Source organism: Falco biarmicus, chromosome 8 (assembly GCF_023638135.1).
Source record: "Falco biarmicus isolate bFalBia1 chromosome 8, bFalBia1.pri, whole genome shotgun sequence".
In the NCBI taxonomy this organism is placed as follows: domain Eukaryota; kingdom Metazoa; phylum Chordata; class Aves; order Falconiformes; family Falconidae; genus Falco; species Falco biarmicus.
This window is the reverse complement of record NC_079295.1, coordinates 1,324,707-1,335,936: the sequence shown is the minus strand read 5'-3', so window position 1 is coordinate 1,335,936 and position 11,230 is coordinate 1,324,707. Positions and strand designations below refer to the sequence as shown.

The 11,230-nt window shown below is 39.6% G+C and overlaps 1 protein-coding gene across 4 annotated transcripts in view; it reads left to right on the top strand.

The window, feature by feature from the left end:
- Nucleotides 1-652: 652 nt before the first annotated feature.
- Nucleotides 653-11,230, top strand: part of AOX1 (aldehyde oxidase 1) — a 46,616-nt gene continuing 36,038 nt past the window's right edge. Inside the window, exons 1-9 of one of the 4 annotated variants that reach the window (XM_056348520.1) lie at nucleotides 653-779; nucleotides 1,718-1,824; nucleotides 3,666-3,723; nucleotides 6,454-6,550; nucleotides 7,747-7,855; nucleotides 8,397-8,523; nucleotides 9,398-9,459; nucleotides 10,072-10,152; nucleotides 11,070-11,150. In XM_056348520.1, coding sequence (XP_056204495.1) covers nucleotides 3,696-3,723; nucleotides 6,454-6,550; nucleotides 7,747-7,855; nucleotides 8,397-8,523; nucleotides 9,398-9,459; nucleotides 10,072-10,152; nucleotides 11,070-11,150 — 585 coding nt within the window. In that variant the 5' untranslated portion in view covers nucleotides 653-779; nucleotides 1,718-1,824; nucleotides 3,666-3,695. Of the gene's footprint in view, nucleotides 780-984; nucleotides 1,825-1,870; nucleotides 2,576-3,665; nucleotides 3,724-6,453; nucleotides 6,551-7,746; nucleotides 7,856-8,396; nucleotides 8,524-9,397; nucleotides 9,460-10,071; nucleotides 10,153-11,069; nucleotides 11,151-11,230 lie in introns of those variants that run through there. The other 3 variants (XM_056348521.1, XM_056348517.1, XM_056348518.1) reach the window with 3 other exon arrangements.

Here is an 11,230-nt window from a genome sequence, read left to right as displayed (position 1 = left end):
TGAGGCGGGTTGAAAACTGGCTGAATGGCCAGTCCCAGAGGGTTGTGATCAGCGGCATACAGCCCAGTTGAAGGCAAAACACTAGAGCTCCATAGGGTTTCCTGCTGGGGCCAGTACTGTTTAACATCTTCATTAACAACCTGTATGATGAGACAGAGTGCAGTCTACAGAAATCTGCAGTCATTACAAAACTGGGAGGAGTGGCTAAAACACTGGATGGTTGTGCTGCTGTTCAGAGGGACCTAGACAGACTGGAGAAGGGCCAAGAGGAATCTCATGGAGTTCAACTAGGGGAACCGATGTCCTTCTGTGAGCTGCCAGAATTTTGGCTGCGTGTTTTAACAGAAAAATGAGTTACAAATATCACAGTGTATTCCTGGATATAGCTTTCAGGTGTGTCCATTCTACATGTAAGTCTTGAACTATAACCATAAACAGTAAAGAGGCTCAAAAGCTTTATTTACAAATGTTTAAGTAATACAACAACTATTTTCTGTTGGGTTTTTGACAGTCTGTAGCTCCAAGGAAGCTTCCTCAAGATCCTGTATGACATTCTATGGAGTTAAATATGCCACAAGCAAGGTAGTTTACATAGGGGACCTTTATCCCCTAAACAGAGAGCTTGTCTAGCTGTGGTCACCAGTTCCAGAGACCATGCAAAGACTGTAGAAGTACAGCAATAAGGAGAGCAAGATGTTTTCATATAAAACCTCACAGGAAAAACAAATATTCCATCAGCATGAAAATTCATCCAATACGAAACTTAGGTTATCACCCAGGTAATGTCATCTGTATTGCAAAACAAAGCTGTTAAAATTATTATCTGAGACATTTTGGCAAACAGATTTTTTTCTTTCCGAAACATGCTGTTTATGTCACTACATTAGCAAGACCATTATGAAGAGGTGCAGAAACGGTTGGGAAGATAGATTCTGTCCTGATTAATTATTTTTTAAATAATATTGACACATAGAATATTTTTATAGTTTTTTCTTGTATTTTTTTACCAAGTGTAATTAATTGTTTGCGTTTTTTTTAATTTAAATGTTCTTGCTAGCTTTTACTGTTTGTCAACATCACCAGCTGTGTCATTAGAAATCCAAAAGAAGTATCTGTTACAACTTGTATTCCCTGTGTTGGCACTGCAGCAGCAAAACACAGTGTTTTTTTTAAATGGTTGTTTCTCTCTGTTGCCTGAGGTTTGAAAGCAAGAAACAGAAGCAAGAAACATGCTTCATTTTCTCAGAAAAAAAATAATTTCTTTGGAGGTGGTCTTCACTGTTTTTTAGTGTTGTTCCACACAGCCTCAGGTGTTACCAGCTTGACTGCTAGGGTGTTCAAAAAAAAAAAAAGCATGTAGTTTTCAATAAAAGTATAAGGCCTCCGGCTTTATGCCTTAGTTTCTTGCAAGCCTTTTAGTGTATGTATTTTTCAAAGTAACAGAGGATAAAGAAAATGACCTGAAGATGTGCAGAAGTCACTTTAAGTAACTCTGAAATCATGTTATTGTTGCTACTGCCCTTCTTTCCTTGTTTTCTCCATCCTTAACTGTTTTTGTTGCTCAAATTGGTGTTCTGTACAGAGAGGAAATATACTTTGTTATTTTCTAGGATGCACTTCTTTTAACTGTTCTGCAGAATGATCAACTGCTTTAGGTACTGCATAAATAATGTTACATTGCCTGTTGAATCTTCACTAACTATGCTTGTTTTACCAGGTCAGTTGGTATATTTTAAGTTCTTGCCAGAAAAAAGCTCATGATATTTGAGATAAAAATTAATCTGTGGCTGTCACAGGGATCGAGGTTATTTTGCTGAGCATCAGGTAATTTGAACTTATTTTTATAGCTTCAAAGCTGCTTTTCTCATGTTTATTCAATCTAATTATTTTTACATTTTAATATTTTAGTATTTTAGTTTACCTCTAATAACGATTTTGATTGGTTTTGAAGTAGGAAAACTACTTCTGCATATTTAGGTAAACCAGGAAGAGGAAAATATTTATTAGTCTATAAACCCTCGCTTGCACAAGTAGCCCTTACAAATGCTTCTAACACCTCAAAATTACAGCCGGTTATTTTGCGAGTGCAAATTTATGCACAGTTCCCATTTGGCTCACGATCACTACATTGCGGATTTGATCACAGTTCAAAACTGCCTTTGGAGATTTTATTGCTAGTAGCAACAGCGCTCATTGCTAATGTGGCCGTTTTGCTCTGGAGGAACGTGCATGTCCTTTGAGAAGGCGTGAGGTCTGAATATACCTTACAGGGATCCAGTAACTAAATGGTGCGGTTAGCTCTAAACGTGAAGAACTAATGACGTGTAACTCTCCTGCGCACCGCAGCTGCGATACTCCTCCGCTCCGTCGGCGGCTGCCCGGCCCCCCCCAGCCCCGCCCGCGGCCGCCGTGCCCGCCCCGCTGCGGCGCGGCCCCGCCCTGCCTGCCAAGGGGTCTCCAGCGGCAGCTGCTGCAGCTGCTCGGGAGCTCCTGCTGGTTCCGGGGCAGGGGTGCAATGTCTCTGCAAGGGGCGGCTGGGGCTGACGACCTGATTTTCTATGTAAATGGGAGGAAGGTAAGTGCTCCCTGAAAGGAGCGTGAAGAAAGGGGGGCTGCAGCTCCAGAAGTAGCCCCAAAGGGTGCAGGCATAGATTTGGTTTCCTCGGACTTCCTCATGGGACTATAACCAAATCCTCACACAGGCCTCCAGAAGCATTTCTTCCCATCTCCTCCTTGCTGAGTAAGAAGCGAGACAGCGTCTGAGTATTGCGTTACTTAGCTAATGATCTTCTGCATACAGCAAATGCTGTTAGAAGGCGAGAAGAAGCAGAGGACAGGTGTGATTACAACATTCCATTTTAGCCAGCTCTGTTGCATTTGGGGGGAAAAAATACATAAAAGGGAAATGAACTTCCAACTGGGTATCAAATCTGGTAGGTAAGCAAACTAGTTTTTCATTTGTACGTGCCTGGCTTCTCATCTTTGATGGTATCAGAGAAGAGGTACCAGGTTTTCAGAGGCACAACAGAGAGACTGCAAGACTTGGGTGCCAAAATATGGACTATTGGCCAGTGTAAAGATAATACTGAAAGATCAAAATTAAACTGGTTGTTGATTCAGTGAACTGGAAGGAACCAGCTGATTCTAGAATAAGAAATACTGTAATCAATCAAGAATTTAGGCATTTCTGTTGCACTCTGTTGTTGGTTAAAGTTTATATAAATAAGGCTGGAAGAAAACTGGTTCCTGCTGACAGCCTTACAGGCTTCCTGTTGTGTTCATCCCAGTGTGTTAAAGTGCCAGGGAGACTCTGAAAGCTGCAATTAATTAATTCTTTGTGCTATGCTGCCTCTATTTTAGCAAAGGCCTTCATTTTTATTTCTAGTGTGGCTGAAGGTAACTTCCCTCAGTATGACCTTCCACTGAGCAGCAGTTATTTTTAGTGGTTGCGAGGTGCCCTGGCACTTCTTTCCTGGAAATGTTTGTCTGAGACAGAATTTCCAGAACAGCCCAAACTCTCCCGTGGTCTTTGGCAATTAGTCTAGTTCTATGAGAGGGAACCAGAGAAGGATTTTCTTCTGGCTTTGTAGGAATGTAGTATGAGCCCTGACTTTTGAAAAGCCTTGATTCCATGGTTAAACCTTGTTTTTAATTTCTTCCTGCAGATAATAGAGAAAAATGCTGATCCTGAACAAATGCTGTTGTCTTACCTGAGAAAGAGACGTATCCTTTTCTTGTCTGTTCCCTTAAATCACTCATTTGAAAGTCTTATTTGAGCAGAATTCTCATAAATGCTAATTAAAATGTGATTTACCAGGTTAGGGAAGTTGTGACTCCCTTAAGATAAAGCAATCATATTAAACTGTGTATTTCTTAAGTCAAATACTCCTCAGTGAGCTGCTGTATTTTTAGTGTAGTTCCCTAAACAAACAAAGTTATGTCATCAGGTGTGCTGTGTATCTGTGTTCCTCCCCTCTCCGCCCATAAAGAAACCTAAGAACCTTTTGGCCAGTATACATAAAGCTTGACAGAATAGTAGTCTCCAGGTTTTGTAAGTGTCTCTCTCCCACGAAAGGGGAGATCTTGTCATGAGACCCTGAGTCTGCTGGAATTTTGAGGTAATCTCTCTTTTCTCATGATAAGAACTCCAGACAGATTTCTAAAATCAAAACCCAGGTTTAATACTAAGTAAATATGAACAAGTGTGTTTTTTAAAGAGAAAAAAAATAAATTAAGTAGACAGAACAGAAGTAGGGAGAGCTAGAGCTCTCACCCTGCCAGTTTTGGCTTTGCAAACGAGGTTCTTTCCTCCTGTTTTGGTTTCAGTCCACAGCTCAGTGCCTTTTGGTTTACTACAAATTGTGCAGCACTTCCTCTGATCTTTTCTCTCCTTCACTTCACCATTTCAGAGGCCTGACCGTGTGTCTGCTCTCAGCTGTTCTTAGGCTACCAAAATCTGCTGTGCCACAAATTTATTCCCAGTGCTCATGAGGCTATTCTGTAATGTTCTGGATACTTGTAGGGACTGAGCCAGGAGCAGGGCAGAATCTCTCCTTTTTGCAGCTTCCCATACTGTCTTGTGAAACATACCCCCACAGGACAAGTGATGTACTGTATACTATAGAATTCACACCAGAGACAGTTTTTAGACTTGTCTCAGAAGAAAAAGTGAAGTCAAAACATGTTTGTTACTGGTCAGTCATAAGGAGTCTGTAGCAGAATAGCTTGCTTGCTGTAGTTCTGGTGCTGATGAAATTATTCTTCGGTAATTTGAACAACTTCAGACTTCATTGGACTATAAAAAGTGGAATTGTAGAGTCATGGAGTCATTTATGACGGAAAAGACCCTTAAGATTGAGTCCAACCATTACCCTAGCACTGCCAAGTCCACCACTAAACCATGTGCATAAGTGCCACATCTACATGTCTTTTAAATACCTCCAGGGATGGTGATTCCACCACTTCCCTGGGCAGGCTCTTCCAATGATTGATAACCCTGTTGGTGAAGAAATTTTTTGTAATATCCAATCTAAACATCCCCTGTCATCTTTTTTGAGGCTAAATGTCATAGGAATTGGCACATTAGACCACTGTTAATAACTGAAAGGCCTGTTGTAAATTAACAAGTAAACAGGAGTGCAAGAAGGAAAGAAACTATCTTAAAATGTATTTGGTTTATCTGACAGCTTAGGATGTCTGTGAAAGGGCTCAGTAAAGCACTTTACAGTGGAAAAAGTGGTAGAGCTTAGATAAGGCTTTAAAGCCATACGTGCATCTCAAAGCTTTATTGCAAGTGAAGAATGCTAACTCTCACATTGACAAAATTTTTTTTTCTTTTGACAATGTGGGGTGAAAAGAAGGTGGCCTGTTTCTCTTCCCCTATTCCCAGCTCCTGGTAGACAATTCTCTTCCTGCACGTTGTGCCAGCTGTGTTGTTGCTCAGACCTCTCTGTGTACTAATTACATTCCTTAGGCCATCAGGAAACTAACCCAGGAAAAAGGCTTTCAGCTGGATTAGGGACTAGGTCACTAATCAGTCAGCTTGTCTTTAGTCCAGGGGTCTTCAAACTACGGCCCACAGGCTGGATACGGCCCCCCAGGGTGCTCAATCCGGCCCCTGGTATTTACGGACACCCCCCTGCTCCCCCCGCCGGGGCTTGAGGGGGAAACCAAACAGCCACAGATGACTGCCTGCCACTTCATCCGCGCACTAGCCTCCTAGTTAAAAAGTTTGAGGACCCCTGCTTTAGTCTGTTCATGGAAGGGACTGGTGAGAAAACCACTTGATGCACAAGGTCTTGGGTTATGAAGCAGATAACGTCAGGAAGAAGAGGGACAGCAGAGGAGGAAGAAATGAGGAGTGAGGCATCTTCCCTTTGGTGTGGCTCTATAACATTAAATCAGCTTTGTCAATTCACAGCTTCAGGTTGGCCACTGTTCCAGATTCATAGAAGTGAGCACTTCTCTCAGAAGTATGATCTTTCAGATGAGATGCAAGGTTAATATAAATGGGCCTTCTGAGAAAAACTGGGATATTGGTTTTAGTGTTCCACTGGAACTTCATATATATAGCTATTTACATGTCTTGGCTATTAAAACATAGCTATTTATATATAGCCCATTATACATCTTCCTTGCATATTTTCACTTGGAAGACTGTTTTTCATTTCCTCTCTCTGTCCTAACTTGCTCCTCTTCCAAAAGAAGTCAGGATCAAGTTTTCTGTTTTCTTGAGAACAAAATTTTGGTCATATCATTCCTTAGCTTCAGTCTTAATTTTCACTGAAAATTTTAATCCAGCATAAAAAGGACTGTGATACATATGCTATCATACCAAAACAATTCTATGTTCCTTAGCAGTTCAGGAAAAAAAGATGGCCTCGAGCTTTTGAGCAGAATAAAGACCAAAATGAAACTTGATACTTTTTTTTTCCCTAACGGCAGCATTTTCAGTCCGTCTTACAGGAACTAAGTATGGCTGTGGAGGAGGTGGCTGTGGTGCCTGCACGGTGATGATCTCAACTTATGAGCCAGCTTCAAAGAAGATACGGTATCCTTAACAGAAAATTTTGGAAACCATACAGAATTTTATGACTGTAGATACCATTTCCAGACATGAAACTGTAAAAACAAAGTTGCAGAATCTGTACATAGTAATAAAATAATCCAAAGGAAGTGTGACTTTATCCAAAAGAGAACACTGTAAAATACTGTGATTCGACTATGTTGTAAATTTGCTGAATTTTCATGCTTAAATGCCTAATTTGCTCATATATGCTGGCAGCTCCAAGAATTTCAGAGACCTACATTTAACACCCTTTGTATTGACCACTGGAATGTGTCTCCTACCTGCAGCTTTGTCATATGACTGGTGGGAAGACAGGGCAGGCAGAAGTTTGGGTCTTACCAGCCCTTTAATACTGAACTCCTTCTGTACACCCCACCCACAAAAGGAAAGACTTTGAAACTCAAAACCAGAGTTCCATTAAGCTAAAACCTGGAATAAATTACTTATAAATTCATAAAACTCCAGTCAAATTGTTAAACAGTAACATGTCATTGTCATCTGAGTATTTTTTTTTTGGGGGGGGGGGAGGGGGGTGAAGTCAAAACATTCCAGGTGTTCCTTTTGACAATTGCGTTACATTGGAATGCAAGGGAAATGAAAATGTTTAAAGTTACGAGAGTCAAAATTAAAACAGTCAGAATGACACTTGAGATGAAACATTTCAGCAATTGTAAAGCAAACAGTTTCAATTATTAATGATTAAAAGTGTTGAAGAAGTTTTATTTTGGTATGTCATTCCTATTTAGAGTGGTATTTATTTTACGTCAGAATTTCCTTTGGTTGAGAAATTTGATTATAAATTTGCAGCCATAATTCTTTACTTCCTTCAAGTGACCACACCAACCCTCCCTTCCCCATTTTCCTCTTCCAAAGCATACTTGACAGATTGCTTGTGGGTGGGAGGGACAAGAGGGCAATTAGAAAAGACTGAAGTATTACAGAAGATATAAATTCTACAGAACTGTCCTCATAGATATGGTTTTTATACTAGGGGACAAGAGACACAGCTAGTAAGTGATCCCTTCTATAAAGCTTATTCTCTCGTAATTCCAAATTATATAATAATGACTGCTTTGTAAGTACAAACTATGTCTTGATTGATCACAAAATTATATTAATGCATCTTTGTTATAATACAATAATATTCATGTTCTTTATTCTCCTTTATGTCTCCAAAGACATTATTCAGCAAATGCATGTTTGCTTCCCATTTGCTCCTTGTATGGTGCAGCAGTGACCACAGTGGAAGGTGTTGGAAGTACGAAAACCAGGATTCATCCCGTTCAGGTGAGAGTACGGTGTAACTGTGTAAGAGGATTACTGATTTCTTCTTTTTTATGGGGTGGCTTGAGTGGCAGTGCTTCTAGGGCACAGGAATTTCATATGGTGATTATTCTCCCTGCTAAACCATAACAGAAGACAACACAAGTTTCTGATGGTTGGTTGATCAAGGCTGATGAGATATGGCTCACAGTAGATGCTTTGATACTGACAGCCTGATTAGATGTACAAATTATTGGAATGGATCAGGCTTGTGCTCTGTTTTAGCTAATGTTGCATTTTAGACAATGCCTCTTTAGCTGATGTTTTAGTATGAATGCGGAAAAGTCAGAAGTCCACTAAAGGTTAATAAGTTACCTTAGTAAGATGTGCCTGGGCATCACACCCAAAATAATTATTCTTATTTGAGATTGCATAAATAGTTTTACTCTAAAAGTCTGATTTACTATGAAGACAGTGTTTGGCATGGCATCTCCTGTTTAAGACAGTGTTCATTAGAATGGTGATGTACACTGGAAGGAGTGCTATTTGTGGTGTTTCATTTCAGGAAAGGCTGGCCAAGTGCCATGGCTCCCAGTGTGGTTTCTGTACCCCTGGAATGGTGATGTCCATATACACTTTGCTAAGAAACCACCCAGAACCAACTGCAGAGCAGATGATTGCAGCTCTGGCTGGTAAATATTGCCACTTTTTACTTTGTAGGTATGTCCTTTAATACTTTTCTTCAAATGCTTTGTGAGTGCATGTCTGTGTGAGAACACACACATGCATCCATGTGTGTATGCACTTTATACAAATTGTGCTTCCCAGCAGATTTGCTACTGAATACAGAACTTGTATTCTCTGTCATTCTTTTCTCCTGGAAAATGAAGCATGGAACTGGGGATTGTTTCAGGGACAGCGTTCAAAACATCCCCATATATGTCTTTTGAAGTGCTTTAAATCAGACATGAAAAAATGTTGTCATGTTGGAGAAGTAGTTGTGTCTGAACATCTCAGAGATCCGTGCATTTGGAGTTGAGAAATGTCCTAAGACTCACAGGAGAGCCCATTTGTGGTAGGAATAAAACAGTCAAATAAAGTGGAGAGATACAGACCATCTTCACTAAGGGGAAGTGTGAGCATTTATTGCAGGTAAAATAGCATTCTGTCGTCTGTTGTGCTCCAGAGTCACAGTGGAGCCAAAGACATTCCCAGTTACTATGAGGTGGACTTAGACAGAAGTGTAGTGCTAACAGTCTTCAGTATTAGAAATAAGTCAGGGGGAAGGAGAAAAACATTTTGAGGGTGTTAAAGAATATTGTACCATCTCCTGCATACTAAGCCATAGCCAGCATTCCCTCTAGTGCAGCTCTCAAGTAATTTGTACTGTCCTTGAAACAAGAGCCTTTTTCCTCAGAAGCTGGCAGGGTCCTAAGTCTTGTGATGCTGATCTTTTTTGTCTTTCAGAGAGCTAACACTTCTCCTTAAGCTTCAAAAATACAAACCTCATATAAAGACATGATATTTTAAAGCCACATGCTTTTTTTTACCCATTTCCTTTTTCAGGGAACTTGTGCCGCTGTACCGGATATAGGCCAATCCTAGATGCCTGTAAAACCTTCTGTAAGGTAAGTAGTGATGACAGGAATGCTGGATTGTGCCCATTAGTGTATATATGTGCACAAACCGTCAAGATTTTCATTGAGATCATCTCTTTCCTCTGTTAAGAGATGTAGGTCTGACTAAGGTGTATAGTGGCCTAACCCATCAGGAAAATTTATTAACAGAAATGAACTTGGAGTCTAGCCTGTATTACGAAGAGTAATCTGAAGTAACTCCATGTGTTTTACTGTGGGTCAGTACTGGCATAAATAAAAGCAAAACTTGGATTGATGTTTTTAATAATTTATCATGTAATGCAACATGTCAGAAACCTACAGTGAAAGAACTGAGAGTGAACAGTGGGTAAAAGAAATGATAGAGACCATCTATGTGTGCTCTCACAAGGTCAACTGAATTTCACATAGTATGAATTATTTTGTATTAAGGGCTTCAACATCTAATGATTTTGTTGTTTTTTAATACCACTTCTTTAAGAGACAATCCTTCCAATTTAGCTTATTATTAAACTTCCATCTAGAACCTTATTAAAATATAAAGAGACACTCTTACCAGCTTCAGCAGTGTTTAACTCATTGCCATACTGGGCAGTATTTCACTAATGGAATATTCCTCTTTAGGACTCTGTTTGTTGTCAAAGGAAAGCAAATGGAAAGTGTTGCTTGGATCAGGAAGATGACTTGTTTGACAAGGAAGAGAAGGTGAGGGTTTAAGTATTTTACCTGTGATATTTAGGTGTAAGATTTACAGAAATAATATTGCATGGCTTTTTTCTTGTAATTAAAGTAAATGCAGTCTACTGTCGTTTTTATGCTCCACCTTATTCACCTTACATATTAATTACTGAATAAGGTATTTTATTATTACTCTCTAGAAATTTGGAAACATTCCTAAAAATTAAAGATTCTTTGTGTAGATTTGTATGATGAGATGATGATGTGGTGGCAGATAGTTGGTATAAGGTAGTTTGGAGCTCCAGAGCTGAGATTTGAGCAGTTCTTCAAGTTCAGAAATATTAATACTCTCAGCTCTACTCACACAGTGATCATCATATTGTGCAAGGAATCAGGGCATATGTGAAACTGTCTTAAATCAGTGATCCGTGATGATCTGAATGTAACCACTGATCTCTTCAGAATCTGTCTTGAGTCTGTAGAACTGATATGCTCTTCAAAAATCAGTCATGGTTGTAATTTTATATGAAACCTCTTATCCATACGAGTATTTGACTTTGTTCTCAATTTTCTTTCAGTAATGTCTGATCTACTTCTCCATTTTTTGAGTACTGCAGGTTGGCATGAAACCAGCTACTTTCTTACAGTAGAACTACAGGAAGCCTGTACTTAGTCTTTTAGTTGCTTACCTCCACATTGTCATTTCTGTTAGCAGTGAACTTTGGGAAACTGTTATGCACACTTCCTTAGGTGAAATGCAGCAGCTTCAAATGATGCATGGTAGTTTAGCACCAAATCCAAATGATAATGGAATTACTAATTTTCTGCTGACTTCAGTGGGGACCCTCATGGTTTGGTTTTGGGTTTGCCTTTTTTTTTTTTTTTTAATGGAATTAATGATGAGAGAAAATTCTTGGCCTTTGCTTGTTTTCTTTCCTCTTAAGGTTTCCACTAGACTGTTTTCAACAGATGAATTCCAGCCCTTAGATCCCACACAAGAGCTTATATTTCCTCCAGAACTAATGGTAATTTTTGCTGCTTATAGACTGTTCTTTAGCTCTGTCTTTTCCTTAGTAGTCTATAGTTCAGAACTCATTCTGAAGTC